Source organism: Nicotiana tabacum, chromosome 9, assembly GCF_000715075.1.
Source record: "Nicotiana tabacum cultivar K326 chromosome 9, ASM71507v2, whole genome shotgun sequence".
Lineage (NCBI taxonomy): Eukaryota > Viridiplantae > Streptophyta > Magnoliopsida > Solanales > Solanaceae > Nicotiana > Nicotiana tabacum.
Window position 1 is genome coordinate 9,071,181 of NC_134088.1, and position 21,978 is coordinate 9,093,158.

General features: G+C 37.1%; 1 protein-coding gene, 1 long non-coding RNA gene and 3 other non-coding genes across 6 annotated transcripts; 1 reads left to right on the plus strand and 4 right to left on the minus strand.

Annotated features, from left to right (window-relative positions):
- Nucleotides 1-379: 379 nt before the first annotated feature.
- Nucleotides 380-451, minus strand: TRNAG-UCC (transfer RNA glycine (anticodon UCC)). Its single transcript has one exon. It is a non-coding gene; the product is annotated as a tRNA-Gly (tRNA).
- A 3,325-nt stretch (nucleotides 452-3,776) lies between these two features.
- LOC107825174 (norbelladine synthase-like) lies at nucleotides 3,777-5,294 on the plus strand. The gene is made up of 2 exons (XM_016652003.2): nucleotides 3,777-4,085; nucleotides 4,760-5,294. Exons 1-2 carry the CDS (start codon nucleotides 3,902-3,904, stop codon nucleotides 5,047-5,049), a joined length of 474 nt encoding a protein of 157 aa, XP_016507489.1. The 5' UTR covers nucleotides 3,777-3,901; the 3' UTR covers nucleotides 5,050-5,294.
- A 1,927-nt stretch (nucleotides 5,295-7,221) lies between these two features.
- Nucleotides 7,222-14,474, minus strand: LOC107825173 (uncharacterized). 2 transcript variants are annotated; one of them, XR_012694707.1, is made up of 4 exons: nucleotides 14,204-14,474; nucleotides 10,378-10,438; nucleotides 9,485-9,754; nucleotides 7,222-7,482 (listed from the first exon to the last, which is right to left on the minus strand). It is a non-coding gene; the product is annotated as an uncharacterized LOC107825173 (long non-coding RNA). The 2 variants fall into 2 exon arrangements; XR_001657003.2 differs by lacking the exon at nucleotides 10,378-10,438 and having other exon boundaries at nucleotides 14,204-14,472.
- Nucleotides 11,561-11,663, minus strand: LOC142164546 (U6 spliceosomal RNA). Its single transcript, XR_012695304.1, has one exon. It is a non-coding gene; the product is annotated as a U6 spliceosomal RNA (small nuclear RNA).
- LOC142164542 (U6 spliceosomal RNA) lies at nucleotides 14,292-14,394 on the minus strand. Its single transcript, XR_012695300.1, has one exon. It is a non-coding gene; the product is annotated as a U6 spliceosomal RNA (small nuclear RNA).
- Nucleotides 14,475-21,978: the final 7,504 nt, after the last annotated feature.

A 21,978-nucleotide genomic window follows, 5' to 3' on the forward strand; every position in this document is an offset into this window, starting at 1 on the left:
CGAGGAAAGGACGCACCCTAAAGATGTGATGTAGTACAATCTACCCTAATACAATTATTAATTATTGCTTTTACGGTTCGAATCCGTGACCTATAGTCCACACAAAAAATAATGATAAAATCGTGACAGGCCACCACGAAAATAATTTTACCGTTGCTCTAAAGGTCCTTTCAGAAATACTACTTGATGTGTATCAAAGTCACTGATTCCTGAGAGTTTGTTTCAAGCACCATAATATTATTTAGAACATTAATCAACCACACAAAAGTCTAGCTAATTTAATGGTTCATCTTTATATAGTTCTACTAGTAGTATCTTCGGTGCCAAAGTATTAGTTATTGTTTCTGTTTAGTGATCATAAAAAAGAAACATAAAACTTTGCGTCTGCCGGGAGTCGAACCCGGGTCTATTGCTTGGAAGGCAATTATCCTAACCGTTGGACTACAAACGCTTGTTGTCCCCTGCATTTATTTGTACGAAGTTAATGGACACCTGAAACAAAGATAAACTGTGATAGAAAAATTAACTCAAATAATCGTCTACTCAAGCGCTTAAACTTAAAACAGACGGTGAAGTCAATATATATATATATATAATCATGTGTTAGAAAAAGTAAACAATAAATTCAACTACCTATTTATGCAAAGATCCTATTATTATATGCCTTACTAGTAAAAAAAAACCGCCGCGCGGCCTTCTTATTTTTTTTTTATTGGAGTTTCCTACTCAAATTTTTTTAATATAGAGTTACAGTGTTGCGATATACCTAAACTAATTCTTTTTTGGAAAGATTAGAGGCTCTTAAAAATTAAAATGAAGATAGTATATTCAAATTTATCATTAGTGGGGTTGGAGCTACAAACTTTAAGATTTTTCCTCCTTTTTTTCCCAGATGGTTTTGCTGGGAAGTGACTTTATATAAAAGAAATTAAAAAAAAAAAATTTAGACAGTAAAATAGTTTGTAATATCTTAGAGAGTGAGAATAAAAGTTAAGCGATAATAACTATATACATTCAAATATTATTGCATGCCCACAACGGTTTACCAGTTTATTGGATGTGTATTTGGAATAAAAAATTGTAGTGGAAACAAAACTAATTAATCTTTCATAATTATAGTCTTCTAAAATTCTTAAAAAAGAGTATTAATGTAAAAAGTATCATTAAGTCCTATAACTACATACAAAAGATTACTCCATCCGGTCCATAATAAGCGATCAATTTGCTTTTTTATTTTGGTCCAAAATAAGTTTCAATTTATATAATCAAGAAAAAATTTAATTTGTTTTTACAAAATTACCCTTATGTACATATCCCTAAAAAAATTTCTTACTCCTCACATTAAATATTTAATTAAGGGTAGTTTAGTCATACTAGGTATTTTTGTATAGAATTTAGTAGTTTCTTAATGGGCATACCTAAAGTAAATTGGCCACTTATTATGGACCGGATGGAGTATAGAGTTACAATAATTGGCCGCAATAAATTCTTTGTAAAAATAAAAAGATATGAAGGTTAACAAAAAAAATATAAAAGAAGAAATCATGAGAAATATAAAAGAAGACCCAACTATTTAAAGTTAACAAAAAAATATAAAAGAAGAAATCATGAGAAATATTGAACTACCTTCTCGTTAATTATCCGATTTAATTGAAATATGATATATTATATATCAGTATAAAATGTACTAATAATACTAAATAATTATATCAACATAGCCATTAGAAATGAATCCCTTATAATTTAGTAAAGGGGGAAAATGTAAATTGCTCGAATTTTTTAAAGTGCAATTTTCCTTTCCACGTTACTCTTTCTGTCTTTAAAGTTTAAATTCCTCAGCAGCCATTGACATGACTTTTCCGTAGAAATTTTTTACCTAAAAACACATTAAGACACAAAAGGCGCTGGCTCACTTTGAAATCATGAATAATCAACAATTAAATCATGATTAAAAAAAACTAAAAATAACGTTTAACAAGTTTATATCTTTTCAAAAACTATTGTTGACTAGTGATGGTGAAATAAATAAGAAAAACAGTTATCCACATAAATAAATTCGGATACTCAAGAAATCTGTTTGACAGGGCGGATTCACATATCTTATAACCAACACATTCCTCTGTTGGTGAAGCAGAAGCAATTTGTTTAGCCTTACAATCATCCCAAGGTATCATTGTTAATACATTAGTGGGGCAGGCTTGAAAGGAGGGATTCCCGTTGGATGAATCAAATCCTCATTGAATTTGATTTTTCAGTTAGATGTTGCTATGATGGTAAGCAACCCCCACTTCTAACCGAGAGGTTGTGAGTTCGAGTCTCCCCAAGAGCAAGGTGGGAAAGTTCTTGGAGGGAAGGATGTCGGGAGTCTATTTGGAAACAGTCTCTCTACCCTAGGGTAGGGGTAAGGTCTGCGTACACACTACCCTCCCCAGACCTCACTAAGTGGGATTATACTGGATTGTTGTTGTTGTTGTTGTTGTTGTTGTTGTAGTTAGATGGTGCTCGCACATGTTCTGCAGTACCCCTTATCCAATAAAAAAATAGGTTGGATAATGAACTTTTTAAAAATAACTCAAATATGGATAAGATTCATATTATCCACTTAAAAATTGGATAACCAATAGGTTTAATATTTGTAAAGATTCAAATTGAGAATTTTTTAAATTTGGGAGACAAGGAATTCTCCCAAAAGTAATAATTCAAGAAGCCATGGATTGGATATCTGTATTATCTGAACCCATTATTTTATCCGTATTAAATATGAATCAAATAAAATAATTTATTTATTTTTACATTATCCATTTTCGACTTCATATCTGATTCGAGCAGTCCCTTTTCCACCCCACTGTTGACTAAGAGAAGTCTCGCTTCACCCATCAACCGCAGCATTGGAAGCCACGTGATCTAATTCTAGTGTACAAAATTTTGTTAATATTTAGCCACCATTTGAAATATAATTGAGAAATACTACCTCTATTCCAAAATATGTCATTTTTTTTTTAATTTTCATGAGTCAATTTGACTCATTTTTGAAATTAAATTAAATTAGATCAACTTAAATTTTTTAACTAAAATTTTGATATTAAAAAATCATAAGAAAAGTACTAGAAATTGTAATTCTTCTCATGTCAATATGATGAAAAAATACATTTTAAAATATTGATCAAAATTCAAATAGTCTGAATCTCAATAAACGAAATTTGACATATAATTTGGGACGGAAGAACTAGCCACGCAAAAATAAAAGGATATTATCACTTTTAGACCATGCCAGAAACTATTTACATTCATTACCCAAAAAAGTGTATCAAATACGTATAATTTTTGTTTATAATATGTATATATATATATATATATATATATATATATATATATATATATATATATATATATATATATATATATATACACACATTTTCGGCTATTACTTTGAGAGAGACTACAAAGTGTCATTTTCCCAAAATAAAATTTGGACGACACCAAGCGTAAATTCTTGCCCATTTTTGTTCTTATATTCTAGCAGCCAAGACGGAATTTTTGCAATTTACCTTTACTATGTGTCACAGCCAACTTTATACTTGCATATTTTCCAGCAGCCAAGATGGGATTATTGGAATTTCCCTTTCCTCTCAACGTTTTGTGCTCAAATTCAACCTCGTGCTAATGCAGCCAGTGACAGATTTCTAAGTAAATTTCACTTAGACTTCAAAAATCCTCATGACAAATAAGTACTAGCTATCTCTATACCTAAATGTTCCACTATAAATACCATTATTATAAGAACTAAAACTAACATAACAACAAGTTCATATATAACATCTCTTTACGAACTATTTTCTTACTAAGAAATTCTGCACCGCCATCACCTCCGTGCTCCACCATTATTACCGCCGTTAGGAGTATGAAGGGGACGATTTCCGACGAAATAGAGGTGAATGTGCCTGCAAATGTAGCATGGGAACTCTATGGCACGTTACATCTATCTAGGTTTATTGTGCAAGAGTTGCCTACTCTTCTTGACAAAGTTGATGTAATTGAAGGTGATGGTAGTACTGGAACTGTACTCAAAATCACTTTTCCTCAAGGTAAAATTAAACCCATTCTATGGTTTTGGGATATAGTTTCCCTAATTTTGATGTGATAATTACATATTTTCTTAGATATAGACAGTAATGCTCGCATTAGATTAGACTGTCTATAGCACACCTCTTAAGGTGCGACCGTTTTCCGAACCCTGTGTGAACGCAGGATGCCTTGTGCACCAGGCTGCCCTTTAATGCATATAAAGAAACTCAACTTTCAAGATTAGGTACAAGCTCGGGAAAAAAAATGCGGATACCAAATTCCCGTGGCTGAAGGGGAGCCCTGACGTAACTAGTAAAGTTGCTGCCATATGACCAGGAGATCACGGGTTCGAGTCGTGGAAACAGCCTCCTGCAGAGATGCATGGTAAAGCTGCGTACTATACACCCTTGTGGTCTTGCCTTTCTCCAGACCCCACGTATAGCAGGAGCTTAGTGCACCGGGCTGCCTTTTTTTAAAAAAAAAAACAAATTCCCTTGGCTAGATAGAGTGGTGGTTGTAAATTACTAGGTAGCATATAACTCGACATGATTCTCTCAAGCGCTTTAGTATAATCTACTTGTTCACCTGTATCAATTTAGGGTACGATCAAGTTCATTAGGAGGATCGCACTCCCAATGAAAGTTTCAACGTTAAACTCGTATTATATTGATTATTGTCATTTTTTTAAACATAGGTACACCAGGAATACCCTATTTCAAGGAGAGACTCAATATAGTGGATGATGAGAAAAGATACAAGCAGTCTGAGGTAATTGAAGGTGGATATGTTGATCTTGGCTATATCTTTTATGGAATTCGGTTTGAGGTGATTGAGAAAGATGAAAAGTCATGTATTACAAAATTTACAGTGAGTTATGAAGTGGAAGATGTGAACCTTGCAAACCATGCATTTACCATGGTTGAGCCACTGCAGACTGTCATTAAATCTGCCAAGACTTATTTAATTACCAACTCAAATAATTGAGTCTCTCATTTGATCATCTAATCAAGAAGATCAAATTTCTATTTCTGTCAAATTCAACTGTAGTTCAGTTGGCCAGATTGAAGAAACTTTCATTGGTTTTGATGCAAGAAAAATTTTGTCAGTTTGTTGTCTTTTTCCAATTTTAACTTATAAAGAAATTCCATTAAAAAAATCATTGTTCTCATGAAATTTGGTGATCGTTTCTCAATTTTGTACATATTACCCTCCCCATACCCCACTTGTGGGATTATACTGGACTGTTGTTGTTGTTTCTCAGTTTTGTGTGAACCCAATTATTCTCACATTAAGGTTTGTCTTCCTTTGGTATGGGTGGGATGTAAAACACTTTTTACTACAATTACCTTGGTGTGAATATTGTCAAGACGAAAATTTATTTAATAGCGACAATAAAAATTCAAATGGTTGTAAAGTGCGATAACTTAAGAGTAACAGAGGCCGAGGCAAGCTGCTTGGAGGTGTTTAGTAGCCCAGGATGAGAAGCTGAGTTTGAATTCTTAACGCCAACGGATGTAGCCTAATTTTTTAATTTTTATAACAGTAGTGTTCGGCCAGCTTATGTGTACCTCGACTAATTTTACGGAATACCTGCTACCTCACACCAACAACAGGTACCAGGTAACTCTAAAAGCCTAAAATATTATAATTGGAAAGCAGAGGAAACCCCTTTAGGGTAAAAGGGTTGGCAAGTTAGATTTCTTTTTAGCTTACCAAATTTTCAAAGCAATTTTTTTTTTTTTTTTGTATAAAACATGGGGAAACTGAGAATTTCCTTATGCTTACTCAAAAAAAATATGTGAATTTTCTTATGGATGATAGATTTCTGTGGGCATGTTAAAACAACTGAGAAATATTTGCAAAGACATGGCAAATAATTTATCTTCTTGAAACAACACAAGAGAGGAATTTCAATTGTTTTCATACAATCAAACATTTTAAAAAATGTTTTACCAGAAACAAATGGATTCATTAGTTAGCTGTAAACCATCAAGAAAATCTGCAAAGAATTCTCTAACGAGGAGCAAACAATGAACCATATTGTGGTATACACAAATAAACGAGAAAACAAATTATATTAATGTCACCCAAAGAAGAGTACCTGTTCTGCAGCAATTTATCTTTCATGTGCCACGACCTAGGGCTGGGCGTTCGGTTGCATATAAAAATTTCAGTTTGGATTTTTGCTTTTCGGATTAGAGAATTTACAATCTAAATCCAATCCAAATAAGCTCGAATTGGATCGAATTTTTTAAGTTCAGTTTCAGATTAATCAGCTTGGATATTTTGGATTTTCGGTTTTAACCTTATAAGTTGAGATGTTTCTTCTTTTTACAAAAATAAATATTCAAATAAAGTACTCATGTTAAATTGCCTGAAAAGTTTCTCACTCTCAACACAATCATCCAAATAAAGTATTCAAGTAATGAAATTATTATCAAAAAAGTACTATAGAGACATTAATACGGCCAATAAGAAGTAGAAATAGTAAAATCATATCCAAATAGAAAGTATTCTCACAGTAACTTAGTAATTAATATTAAATATATGAAATAATATCTAAGGGACAGGGTATTCAACTTATTACTTATTGACATATGGATAATAGACTAAATATAAAGTATAAGAATTTCGGATTTTCGGATATCCAAAAATTTGAAGTACCAAATCTAATATCCCATCTGAAATCCAAAATTCAATCCGTAATCCGAAAATCCAAACCAAAAATTCAAAAAAAATCGGATTTTAGTTTGGATTTGAGTTTGCCCAAACTATGCCCACCCCTACCACGAACTGATTCATGGTATTTTGCCAGTAGCTGCTTCTAATGGCCTAAGGCAAACGCAAAACATAAGGTCAAGAGATTGCAGATTTTTCAAGAGAAACTGAAGCATTGACCACTAAATATCTCTCATGATTCAGTAACAAAATCATGTAATAATGGTAAAAGCAAGTAGCTAGTGACACAAGTAAAAATTAAAACAGATTATTAAACTAATGAAAGTATCTATTGTCCAGGTAGCCTCAATTCACTATCTAAAACTCAGCACTAACAACTGTTATAGATGTGCAGCAAGCTCTTCTGATTATGGAAAAACCTTCTGCCAATTCCAGTCTATGCAAATATGGATCAGCAGATGATAAAGACCAGACAAGGAACCAACTAATAAAATGTGATTTCTTGACAGTACAAAAACTGCATATGGTTACAAATTTATAAATGCTAAATTTTAGACACTCAACTGTACTGTACTCATCATAAAAAAAGGCCTTTTACACAAAAGAGACGTACCCATGTTCTATTAAATGGAATTTACTCAGCAAAGCGATTGATCAGCGATTGCCTTGAAAGTCCCATTATCAAGATCCACATTCGCGAGCATAATCAGGCTTTGCTTTAGTCCCTCCAATAAGGTGCTGCAGAAGTATTTAGAAAAAGATGCTCACTGTTGCAAGTGTAAAGAACTCAAAAGGCCTATCATGGCTTCTATGTCATTTGCAATAGCCGTGTCAATAGGCAAACACAAATATCTCTAAGAGGATGCTTGGATTGGCTTTTAAGCTAGTCAAATCAGCTTTTAAGCTCTTTTTAGTTTTTTCCGGTGTTTTGGCAGTCAAAAAGAGTAAAATAAGTCAAAAACTGCTTAAAACAAGACAAAAGCAATAAGCTGGGCAACCCCAACTTATTATTTTTTGGCTTAAAAGCTATTTTTGCTGATTAAGCCACTTTTTTAAGCCAATCCAAACGTGCTCAAAGAATGTTCAATTGTCACACAATTGCCTTAGCACCTCGGTCGCACCCACATATTTTCCAATGCACTTTTTTGAGACCAAGGATTCTAAGGGAGAAACACATATTTTTAATCTTGTTGATGGACAAAAGTAAGTGTTTTACCCTCATCATCCCTTGTCTCAAATAGTGCACCAGTAATAAGTGGGTGCAACCGAGGTGCTAAACCAGATGTCTGACAATTGAGCATTTTTAGAAATATTTGCTTTTGCCAATAGACAGAATTGCCAACAGATGAAGATTAACGAAAACAACAAACTTCAGACAGTACTTCAGCATGTAATTGCACAACGTAATAACAAAATAGCGAAACGCATGACTCTTGTCAAATTGCAGACCAAAGGAAGCTCATTACAATCTTCAAAAGCAGCTTTAGAAACTAAAATTTCAGAAGACTCTAGTCAATATTTTTAAAACCAAAAGCTATTAACATGTACATAAACAAAAGGTCATTCTAAGAAAGACCATATATACCGAGACTAACCTCATGTTGGAGATTTAACCTAACAGAATTTGAGTGAAAAAAAACACACAAGAAAATAGAGCTCTGAACTACTTTCTTCCAACAACAATACGCATGCATTCAACATGGCAGTTGATGGTGGTTGGAGAACATGTATATTATAAACTAGCTAGGAGACTTACGGATTCCTCTTTAGCGGAAGCGGATCATCTGCAACAACCCAACACGAATTACTAGTCCTTGAAAATCAGGAATGGATGCACGTTCAACAAAGCGGTGTCCCGCACCACCGCTTTGTCGAAAATTTTTACTAAATATAATTAATTTTTGAGAAAGCCTCTGTGGTTAAAAATTTTGATTAAGCAATATGAAATTTCGGACCCTATTCATCTCATTATTGATTCCTCACGGACCCTCAACCAAGTACTATAGAGCTGAACGAGAAATTGTCTAGGGGGGCAGTGAAGAATCATTAGTGAGACAATTGGGGTCCTAATGTTCATTTTGCATCGGCAGCATAAATGGCGTATAGTCACTTAGCTATAGGTTATGGAGTAGGTTAGATGGGGATCCAACCTGTTGAGATTTATCGAGATCCTTAGAGCCCGTTTGTACATAAGATTTTTTCACTTCTTTTCGAAAAAATTTCACTTGAAGATGAATTTTGAAATTTTTCGAAAATTTGAAAAACTCCAAAAAACTATTTTTTAAATTTTTCACTCAGATTACTCACAAAAATTCAAAAGCAACCCAAAATTATATTCATGTCCAAACACAACTCTAATTTTCAAATACCATTTTCACTTTTTATTTTTTAATATTTTATAATTCTTATGTCCAAACGCCCACTTATTATATTCATTTCCCCCTTTGCCATTTGTATACAATTTGCCTAAAAAGTGATTACTATCTTTGCAAATATGCCCATCCATTCTGATGAATTAAATATATTCAACAAAAGAAGAGCAATTAAACAACTAGAAATACGTTTCAATCCCAAGCAAGTTAGGAAAACAAAAGAGTGCAATGCTGGAGTAAACATTGTGGTTAACGACCTTGAACAAGAAAGACATCAGATATCACATATTGTATCTTTTATCCCTTGAAAAACCATACCAAATCCTTTCTTCTCAAAGTTTCCATAGAAATAGTGAGGGATTACTTACCAGTGATTACTTTAACACTTATCCAGCCGTCAAATGTTCAAGGTATCAAAACTTGCGTGGAGACTTTCTTTGGAGCAAATGAACCATGTGTTCCCTTTGGACCTTGATAATGTTAAGAGTGAAAATTTTCCCTATGCATTGTAAGAGCACATCAGGGAAGCCTGAGTACCCCGAAGAATATACACTGCGGGACCATATAATATGCAATTTTCTGTACTTCTCTGATTATAGAAAAACCTTTCTGCCAATTCTTACTGTGCAAAAATGAATCTGCAGAAGATAAAGACCAATCAAGGAACCAACAAGCAAAACGAAAGCAATTTTGATTTCTTAACAATAGCCAAAATCTGCAAATGCTTACAAATTCCTAAATGCTACATTTTGAAACTCGACTTAACTACAAGCATATACGTACACACATATCTCCTTTAAAAAAAATGTCAATTGCACAAAAGAGGCTTAGCCATCTTCTATTAGATGAAATTTACTCAGGAAAAAAAAAAGAGATTGATCAGCGAATGCCTTAAAAGTTTCAGTGCAGAAGATTCCTATTATCTGGATCATTGATCCTCATTCAATGTCCTATCCTTTTCTAGATTCAATTTATAATGACTTTAGAGCAAGCAAAATCAGTCTTTGCTTTCATCTCCTCAAGAATCAATTCCTGCGATTCACATACCTGCCTAACAGTGATTATTAACAGAGTGAAAGAAGCTTATAAAATTAAAAGACCTTGAGAAGACACTCAATACTCATGAGAACTGACAGGAAAAAATGCCCAAAAGTAAGTGGTCAGGAAAGATTGCTTAGTAGAATAAGAACTCTCTGAATTGTATCAAATCAGCTACAGAGGGCAAGGCAACGATTATACAACAATAACAAAAACAACAAACCTAGTGAATTCCCACAAGTGGGGTCTGGGGAGTGTCGGATGTATGCAGCCTTGCCCCTACCCTGGGAAGGCAAAGAGGTTATTTCTGATATACCTTCGGTGGAAGAAAAGGTGATAAGAAGCAGTGGCTAGGCAAGGATTATACCTCTTAGAATATACACCAATTAGACTTGGTTGCATCTTCAAGCAATTTGTTTCAGTTGCAAATAATCAACACTGAATTATGAGTTTAAGTTTTAATAGTTACTAAAACCACATGAAAACTGGAAGAACTATGTTCCTGTTGGTTTACTTGATCCAATTTTTTGCTGGAAAAAAAAATTAGTTCGTTTAGAGTAGTAAGGATACCTTTTTTTCTAATCAAACTCAATCTAAGCTGCCACCAAGATGATGATACAACATCACATCCACTAGAACGGATCACACAAACTTCCGACAGTAAATTGAGAATGTAATCACGCAATCTAATCACAAAGTAACAAAACACATGAATCTCTGTCCAATTTTGGGTCGCGTAAGGCCTATAAAAAGGGGGAAGCGCTCGAACCCCAAGCATCTGGTTAAGGGTGAAGAGATCCTATTGATCCCACCACACCTCTTGGAGGTATAATAGAGTCATTATCCAACAGAAGCCAGCCTTTACGTTGCCTTCATTACTTTTAATTTCCAACACCAAATAACACAAATATTTTTCACAACTTTACACTTCCTTCTTTAAATGTTAAAGAATATGTTCACAACAGGCCGTCACGGATTTTATTCAATTTCAGGAAGTATTTGACATGACATAGTTTAGAAAAGAGAAAACCTTTGACATTTGGACCTAGATCTTCCATGCACAAAATTGCTCGCCAAAAGAAAAAGAAAAACTCAAATACAATCTTCATAATGCACTTTGGAAACTAAAATTTCACAATAGACTAATCACTCTTTGTAAAGTAAGAGGCTTTAACATACACAACAAAACCCAAAACAATGGAAACTAACCTCAAATACAATCTTCCTAATGCACTTTAGAAACTAAAAATTCACGACATTCTAATCACTATTTCTAAAGCAATTAAGAAGCATATAACATACACAAAAACAAAAAATGGAAACTGACCTCATGTTAGAGATTTCAATGAATAAGATGAGTAAAAAATCAAACCCACGAAAACGGAGCTCTGGAAAAATGTCAAAAAAATTATTTGGACCATTTCTCGATTTGTGTATATCATCCTTGCGCAGGGATCAGGCTAATCTTCTTTGTGTCATTCCAATTTTATCGGATGTTCCCGAAGAGACGAACCTAGCTATTAGGGTTTTGGTAGATAAACAGAAGAAAACTTTTTTTTATAGCTGATGAGGGACAACTAGTTGGTTGGGGTTTTTGGTTGGGATGGGACAACTAGCTAGATAAACAGAAGAAATCTTCGGTTCGAATTGAAGTATGACGAAAGTGGAGTCATGAAAGATTATGCAGTAGAGTCTAAAATGTGATGGTCTATGAAGGAAATTCCACATTTTACAAGTTAGATGCCAATCCCAGTCTTCTTAAATTAATTGATTCAGCAAGGACATTAAAACATTGCCGCAGAGAGAGAACTATTTCACTGATTAACAAAGATAATTTTCACAAATCCACGAGTTGTTCTCCGGTGCGTAATTGGTGTATGACTTCGTGAAGTAGTTTAAACACATGTGCGCACACATACTATTGAGGCAAAATAAAAATCTAACAGAAGCTCCAAACTCTAGCATTGCTAGTAGTTTCCACAAAATCCATTGCTATAGATGGACGCATGTATTGGCCTCAAATTCGTTTTGATTTTTAAAAGAGTAAGTACATAGATCTCAGCAACAAGAGTGTGCTGTTAAGTAATTACAAGAGGGCTACAATTACGAAATGTGTAATGAGCTAAGAAAGTCAATCATGGCACCTACATAATTTAATATAGCTGTGTTACTCCAAAAAAATAGAGAAGATATACATCTGATTGGGCTCGACTTCTTCTGCCATAAACTCAAGAACCTGTTTTTATGGTTGATATGATTTTTATGGTGGGCTCTAAAAAACATACCAACCATTAACACAGATTCTTGAGTTTTGAATTAGCACGTTTACCAAACTCGTTCGGGACTTTAGTTTCTAGTAATATTTTTTAAAGAATCTCAAGCATGAAACTCCAGGTTGAGATTAATAAACTCTTTGCATAACTCTGCCTACAGCTGCTTTGGTTGAAAGCTTAAATAACTCCTTGTTTAACGTTCCAAATAATCCTAGCTCCTCTTAGGAAACTCCCATAAACCGGCGACGGGGAAGGATTAGGAAGTCAGCATTCTCTCACTACAGCTCTATTTAGTTCAGGCTCCTTTAACCCTGGTGTTCATGGTTCTTCTCCCTATTTCTTGAACCATGACAAATCTAATTAACTGGCAACGTCTGTGCCCGTGCATTTTGTCTCGCCATAAATGGAATGACTCTGTCTCTCTTAGCTATAATTTAATATAGCTGTGTTACTCCAAAAAAATAGAGAAGATATACATCTGATTGGGCTCGACTTCTTCTGCCATAAACTCAAGAACCTGTTTTTATGGTTGATATGATTTTTATGGTGGGCTCTAAAAAACATACCAACCATTAACACAGATTCTTGAGTTTTGAATTAGCACGTTTACCAAACTCGTTCGGGACTTTAGTTTCTAGTAACATTTTTAAAGAATCTCAAGCATGAAACTCCAGGTTGAGATTAATAAACTCTTTGCATAGGCCTACAGCTGCTTTGGTTGAAAGCTTAAATAACTCCTTGTTTAAGGTTCCAAATAATCCTAGCTCCTCTTAGGAAACTCCCATAAACCGGCGACGGGGAAGGATTAGGAAGTCAGCATTCTCTCACTACAGCTCTATTTAGCTCAGGCTCCTTTAACCCTGGTGTTCATGGTTCTTCTCCCTATTTTTTGAACCATGACAAATCTAATTAACTGGCAACGTCTGTGCCCGTGCATTTTGTCTCGCCATAAATGGAATGACTCTGTCTCTCTTAGTTATGTCGCACCCCCGACCTGAGTCCCCGTGTCCGTTTTCCTGACTCACAAACTATTTGTTTGGCAAAGTCAACAAGCCCAAGCTGGCTTCTTAGGAAGCCTTTTTCCACTGCGCTTCCATTTAGCTACCAAAGTTCCAGTCAAGTTCTTGTCCACTGATTGAACATTCAGTAACAGCCATTTTGCCTCAAAATAGCGCAAGAGACGGTAATTCTTTAGCTGGTGTAGATCGGAGGTGGATATTGAAGTTCTAGTAGAGTTCTACTGTATAATTTAAAGAATCAAATAAAATATACTTAAATCATTTATACATATGATGCACAATCATATTATACACATATGGCATAGGTGTTCAAGGCAGAATGAAGAGCAAAAGCCTTAGACATACTTGCTTATGCATATCCATTTCCCTCTTTCCAATTTGTATGCAATTTGCCTAAAACTAGGTAAGCAAGAGAAATTATTTTCTCCTATTTTTTTTATTAAAAAAAAAAAATTTAGCAACGTAAGCAAGAGAAATTATAAACAGAAAGTTTCAATGCTTTAATTTCCAACACCAAACAACACAAATGTTCTTCAAAATTCTTCTGATTAACTGTTAAATTAAATGTTCAAAACACTAATTTACCCAATTTCAAAAACTATTTGACATGTAAACTGGCATATAATTTCCAAACGATAAAACCTTTGGGATAATGCCATTTGACCTAAATCTTCCAGGACCCAAAAATGGCACACCAAAGGAATGCACTTCAGAAACTGAAATTGCAGAAAACTCTACTTAATAAATGGAAACTGACCTCAGTTTAGAGATTTCAACTGAATAAGATGAGTGAAAAAGCAAAATCCACGAAAATGGAGCTCCGAAGAACCGAAAAAATGGGGGAAAAAAATTTGGACCATTTCTCGATTTGTGCGTGTCATCCTTGCGCAGGGGCCATGCTAATCTTCTCTGTATCGTTCCAATTTTATCGGATGTCCCCGAAGGGACGAACTTAGCTCTAGGGTTTTGATAGATAAACTAAAGAAAGTTTCTTTCATTGCCGATGAGGGAGAAACTAACTAGCTAGTTGCGTTTTTAGTTGGGACGGGACTGGACTCCGTTCCATCTGAATAAGACCCATATTTTTGGGTCTGGACTTTCTGTAATGGGCCGGCCTTCTTATTAATTAGTTTACTTGATTGGACACTCTTCTCCTCAATATTTTTACGGACTCAGATAGTTTTGGACGTAGAGCTGCGCTCGTGAACACATTCCTTTTACTATTTTGAGTAATTTTAGCTTAGTTTCAACATTGAATTTTCAAATTTTATTTAGCAATTAATTATTATGGGCTTTTCTTCATCTATTGCTTTATTTTCTTCTCTAATTATGAGTAGCTAGACCCATTAGCTAGGGTTGTGGGTCAACCCTAGTGTGGATAATTGATGGATCTTGTATTTTGATGCTTGATTATCTATGAGTGTTTGATATTTGGGCTTATTTAGGGTTTTAATGTGGAATTAGTGGTTGCAAACACTAGTTTATGCCTAGTAGACTTTGGCTCTTCTTGAGAAAGAGAGCCTAAGTCCATGAAATTAGTCCAACAAGAAATTGGGGCATATTCAAGAGATTGATAGCCCCAATTAAAGGGTTAAACCTAGAGATAGTAATACCCGACTTGAACCTTGATTGCTTGCACAAATTTGCATACCCAATTGGTCTTGAGAAAGTCGATTCGGGCAAAATCACTCGAACCACCGAGAGGTGTAGAGTGAGTAGAATCATGCAATGGTAATATCATATTCTCTAAATGTGACAAATCTAGCCTTAGACTCAAGAATCTGTCAATTAGCCACCTAGGAGAAAGTCACTACCCTAGTGCCTTTTATCTATTTGCACAACTTGCAACAGTTTAATCTTAGCTTTACTTAGCCTAATTTAGCATTGTAGTATTATAAAATTAGGATTAATATCAAACCCAAAAATGTTTAGAAGTGCAATTAGGAACAAATACACAACTCCACTTTAGATAGAAACTCAACTCCAATATCTAGCTCCCTGTGGAAATCGATCCTGACCTTCTCGGGTAAAAGCTTCTTCGACCTCTCTTGCTACTCATTAGTAGTACAGGGTTGGCCTCGATCATTCAGCACGACGATGCCAGAGACGTGAATATTGGTGATGATGGGGTATTGATGATGCAGGGCTGGATATGTGTGCCCAATGTAGATGGACTTCAGGAGTTGATTATGGATGAGGCCCATAACTCGCGGTATTCCATTCATCCGGGTGCCGCAAAGATGTATCAAGATTTGAGACAGCATTATTGGTGGAGGAGAATGAAGAAGGACATTATGGGATTTGTAGCTCGGTGTCTCAATTGTCAGCAGTTGAAATATGAGCATCAGAGATCGGGTGGCTTGCTTTAGCAAATGGATATTCCAGAGTGGAAGTGGGAGCGGATCACCACGGACTTTGTAGTTGGGCTCCGATGGACTTTGAAGAAGTTTGATGCTATTTGGGTGATTATGGATTGGCTGACCAAGTCCCCGCACTTCATTCCTGTATGTGCTACCTATTCTTTAGAGCGGTTGGCAGAGATCTATATCCGGGAGATTGTTCGTTTGCATGGTGTCCCAGTTTCCATCATTTCAGATAGGGGCACTCAGTTTACTTCACAATTTTGGAGGTCTGTACAGCGAGAGTTGGGTACTCAGGTTGAGTTGATCACAAATTTTCATCCTCAAACGGACGGGCAGTCCAAGCGCACTCTTCAGATATTAGAGGACATGTTGCACGCTTGTGTCATTGATTTTGGAGGGTCATGGGATCAGTTTCTACCACTCACAGAGTTTGCTTATAACAACAGTTACCAGTCGAGTATTCAGATGGCTCCATATGAGGCTTTGTATGGGAGGCGGTGTAGATCTCCAATTGGTTGGTTTGAGCCGGGTGAGGTGATAACTAAGGATTTTCCCGCATTTCATGCTCCTTCTTGCTTACGCTTTGATTATAAATTCATACAAAATAGTCCCAAAAGGCTCATAAGTTGTGCTTGATTATAGGGTTGGTCAACAAAGTGACGAGATGTCAAATATTGGCTCAAAAGGAGTGAAACCTGCACAAGTACCAAAGACAAGACAAACTTAGGACAAACAGGCCTAGTGCGGCCGCAGTACACTTTGTGCGGTCCGCACTAGGGAGATTCAGAGACCTGGATTTGAAGGCAACAAAGCAGTGTGGCCGCAGTAGATATTGTGCGGGCCGCACTGAAGACACCGCAGCCGCACCACTATTTCATGCGGTCCGCAGAAGCAATGTTCAGAGAGATGTCAAGTGCCAGGGTTCAAGCCTATGCGGTCTGCAGTCCATTCTGCGCGGACTGCATTGGAAGCCTTCGTGGCCGCGGTCCATTCTGCATGGTCTGCGAAGCCTGGGTTTAGAGAGTTGAAATTGCAGAGTCAAGAGCCTAGTGCGGCCGCACACCATCTTGTGCGGTCCGCACTGACCCCGCAGGGGCATTTTTGTCCAACTTAGTATAAATAGAACCTTTTTTCCATTTTTAGGGCATCAGATATTATGAGACATTAGCTGCGCTCATGAGAAGACTTTTCTTAGCCATTTTTGGCATTTTTACTTAGTTTTTATCATTGAATCTTTGTATTTACCTTAGCAATTAATTAATATATCTTTATCTTCATCTATTTCTCTGTTTTTCTCTTCAAGAATGAGTAGCTAGATCCATCAGCTAGGGTTGTGGCTCAACCCTAGTGTGGGTAATTGATGGGTGTTGTGATTTAAGGTAAGATTGACTATGGGTGTTTGTTATTTGGGTCAATTTCATGATTTAATCTATGAATTAGTAGTTGCAAATACTAGTTTGTGCTAAGTTGACTTGGGTTCTTCTTGAGAAAGAGAGCTTAAGTCTCTAAAATGTACCCAACAAGGAATTGGGATGGACTCAAGAGAATTGATAGTCTCAATTAAAGGGTTAAACCTCGAGAGAGTAATACCCGACTTGAACCCCAGTTGCTTGAGCAAATTTGCCTACCCTATTGGTCTTGAGAAAGTCAATTGAGCAAAATCACTCTCTCTACCGAGAGGTGTGAGAGTGGGTAAAATTGTGCAACGGTTATAGCATATTCCCCAATCATATAAATTGTGCCTTAGGTTCAATTACCCGTCAATTGGCCACCTAGAAGGATGCCACTACCCTAGTGCCTTTTTATCTATTAGATACAACTTGTAGCAATTCTCGCTTAGCATAATCTAGTTGCAATTATAATTAGTAGTTGATAATAGTAGATTATTAAAGAAAAACCCAAAAATGATTGGAAGTGATATTTGGAACAATTACACAATCCCAATCTAAATAGATACTCGACTCCATTCCTAGCTCCCTGTGGAAATCGATCCCGACCCACAAATCGGGTAAAAGCTATTGCGACCCTCTCTTCCTACTTTTTAGCAGTGCGGAGTAGGTTGCGATCACTTTTTGGTGCCGTCGCCGGGGAGCTAACGGTTTTGGCTATCTATTTAGTTAGTTTTGTGTATTGTTCTTCTTTCCTTCTTTGTTACTTACTTGTTTGTGTCACTACTCAGGTACCAACATGGCTTTAAACAACGCTAATGACCCTCTTGGAAATGTGATAGCGGGGGAGGAGGTAGATGATCTTGAGCAAGATGAGGTGCCTCTTGCACTTCAAGGACAACGTAGAGGACGCAATGCCAATGAGAATCCAAATGACAATATTCCAGACCCTCCTCCGCCACCTCCAAGAGTGGCCCCCAGAGTACTTCCGAACCAGGGTTATGCAAGTGCTATTGTCCCACCCAGAATCCGGGCGGGCAACTTTCAGATAACCAATGTGATGTTGACCTTACTTGAGTAGCATGGATACTTCACGGGCGCTGCGAATCAAAATGCCTACAAACATCTCAAGGGGTTCGTAGATACATGTTGGGGGAGCAAGCAGACGAATGTATCCGAGGATGCACTGAGATTGAGACTTTTCCCGTTCTCACTTCGGGGGAAGGCATTAGACTGGCTCAAGAGACTTCCCAACCATTCCATCACAACTTAGGATGAGTTGGCAGATAAGTTTATTGCCAAATTCTTCTCTCCTAGTCATATGGCGACACTTGGAGATGAAATATTAGCCTTCAAGCAAGAGCCAACTGAACCTTTGCATGAGATTTGGGAGCGGTATAGAACGATGGTGAATGAGTGCCCAAATAATGATATGACAAAGGCCATGATCCAACGAACCTTCTACTGGGGCATAAATACTATAAATCAATGCATTTGTAACCAACTGGCCGGGGGCAATTTTATAAAGCTTTCTTATGATGAGGCATGTGAAGTACTTGATGAAATAACAGACACTTTTTCAGCATGGCAGAGTAAAGCAAATGTGCCTCAAGGTAACCCTACGGTTATCCATTTGCACAAGGAATTGCACGACCATGGGCAAGTGATACCTGAGATTACTACTACTATGATCCAATTGGCTAAGGCGCAGTTGCAACAAGTTCAGAATCCTCGCCAAGTGAATTCCATGGAGGGTGTTAGTATGCTTGTTAACAAGAGAAAGCAAAGGAGGCAATAAAATCAAGGAAATTCTGAGCAATTTGTTGATAAATATGATGGGTGTCAAAATGATGGTTATGATGACCAAAGTGAAGAGGTACAATATGTCAACAACTACCAAGGCAATAGAGGCAACTCTTCAAACCAACAATGGCGACCCCAAGGAAATTGGGGCAATCAACAACAAGGTGGTGGCAATTGGAACAACAACAATCAAAACAACAATTGGGGCAATCAAAACAACAATCATGGCAATTGGAATGGAAATAACAACAATTGGGGCAACAACAACAATCAAGGCGGGTGGAACAATAATGGAAAGCAAGGTAACCGGGGGCAAGGCTTTCAAAGGCCCCCAATGTACCAACAACCGAACAATCCACCCCTGTCCCTTCTCAAGGTCCTAGTTCTTCTGGTAATGATATGGGTAGAATTGAAATGATGTTCCAGCAGATGATGAAGAGGAATGCGGATTCTGATGCACAGTTAGCTTCTCACAACACCTCTATCCGAAACTTGGAGGTGCAATTAGGCCAAATATCTCAGTCATTGAATACTCACCCGAAGGGTGCTCTACAAAGTGATACGGTAGTGAACCTAAAGGGTGGGAACAATCATGTTATAGCAGTCACAACAAGAAGTGGGAGAGGTGGTATGTGAATGCCTCTAAGCAAAAACAAGTCGTGGATGATGATGTTGAGTTGCAAGATGACGAAGTCCCTTTGGTAGTTGAAGATGTGATTGATGAAAATGTGAACAATGAAGTGAGGATTGATATTCAAGAAGTCGAGGTGAAAACCCAAAATAATGTGAACCCGTCTAGGGAATACATAATTAACATGCCGGAGCCGGTTGTGCCAAAAGCCAAGGTTCCTTTGGCAAGGACACCTCCACCTTATCCTCAAAGGCTCGCGAAGCAGAAGAATGAATCAGTTTAAAAAGTTCATTGACATGATGAAGAGCTTATCTATTAATATGCCTTTGGTGGAGGCACTTGAACAAATGTCGGGTTATGCAAAATTCATGAAATACTTGGTTACAAAGAAGTGTTCTATGGATTGTGAAACTATAAAGATGAATCACCAAGTTAGTGTTATAGTGCATTCAATGGTCCCGAAGCTTGAAGATCCCGCTGCTTTCACCATTCCTTGCACCATTGGGAGTGCGGATTTTGCCAAGGCTCTATGTGACTTGGGAGCTAGTATCAATTTAATGCCCTACTCGGTTTTCAAAACTTTGGGTATCGGGCAACCTAGTCCAACCTCAATGAGACTTTAAATGGCAGATCGATCGATAAAGCGACCTTTGGGCATTATTGATGATGTGCTTGTCTGGGTGGACAAATTCATTTTACCGGCCGACTTTGTCATTTTAGATTGTGAAGTGGACTATGAGGTTCCTATTATCTTGGCCAGACCTTTCCTTGAAACGGAGAAGGCATTGGTTGATGTTGAAGCGGGTGAGATCACTTTCCGAGTGGGAGATGAAAAGGTCGTTTTCCATGTTTGCAAGTCTATGAAGCAACCCAATAGCACCGAGGTGTGCTCATTTGTAGACCTTGTCACAGCTGTGATTGTGGATGAGACCAGTGCTATGATCAACATGGAGGATCCTCTTGCGGCCGTGCTATTAAATTTTGATGTCAATGAGGATGCAAGTAGAGTGTAGTGCGTGAATGCCTTACATGGGATGGGATCTTATTCTTATGAGCCTAGAAAATTGTCTTTGGATCTTGAAAATCGGAAAACTCCACCAACAAAACCATTAATTGAGGAGTCACCGATGTTGGAGTTGAAACCACTTCCTCCACACCTCAGGTATGAATTCTTGGGCTCAAACTCTACTTTACCAGTTATTCTTTCTTCTTGCCTTACTAACATGCAGGTTGAGGCCACTTTGGCGGTGCTTCAAAAGCGGAAAAGGGCAATTGGATGAACTCTAGCTGACATTCGGGGAATAAGCCCACATTTTGTGTGCACAAAATTATCTTGGAGGATGATGCAAAGCCTTCCTTGGAGCATCAAAGAAGATTGAACGAGGCTATGCAAGAAGTTGAGAAGAAAGAAGTGATCAAATGGTTGGATGTCGGGGTCGTGTACCCCATTTCTAATAGCTCATAGACTTCTCTGGTGCAATGTGTACCGAAGAAGGGTGGTATGACTGTGGTGACCAATGACAATAATGAACTTATTCCTACTCGAACAGTCACAGGTTGGAGGGTTTGCATGGACTACCGAAAGCTAAACAAGGTGACCCGAAATGACCATTTCCCATTGCCATTCCTTGAACAAATGCTTGATCGTCTCGCGGGGCATGCTTTTTATTGCTTTTTGTATGGGTACTCAGGGTATAATCAAATCTTAATTGACCCGGAGGACCAAGAGAAGACCACCTTTACTTGTCCGTATGGAACCTTCGCTTTCTTTCGGATGTCGTTCGAATTGTGTAATGCTCCGACGACATTCCAAAGATGCATGATAGCTATTTTCACCGACATGGTGGAAGATATATTGGAGGACTTCATGGATGATTTCAGTGTGGTTGGCGATTCCTTTGAAGAATGTTTGAGAAATTTGGATAGAGTATTGGCCCGATGTGAAGACACAAACCTCATACTCAATTGGAAAAATGTCATTTCATGGTTGAAGAGGGTATAGTGTTGGGTCATAAAATTTCAAAGCATGGAAATGAAGTTGACAAAGCCAAGATAGAGGTGATTTCAAGGCTTCCTCCCTCCATTTCTGTCAAAGGGGTGAGGAGTTTTCTTGGGCACGCGGGTTTTTACCGGAGGTTTATAAAAGATTTTTCAAAAGCGGTAAACCCCTTGTGCAAGTTGCTAGAAAAGGATGCAAAGTTTGTGTTCGATGAGAGATGTATGCAAGCATTCGAGCTTCTCAAGCTTAAGTTGACCACTACCCCTATCATTACCATACCAAATTGGAGCTTGCTTTTCGAGCTCATGTATAATGCAAGTGACGTTGCGGTTGGGGCTGTTTTAGGTC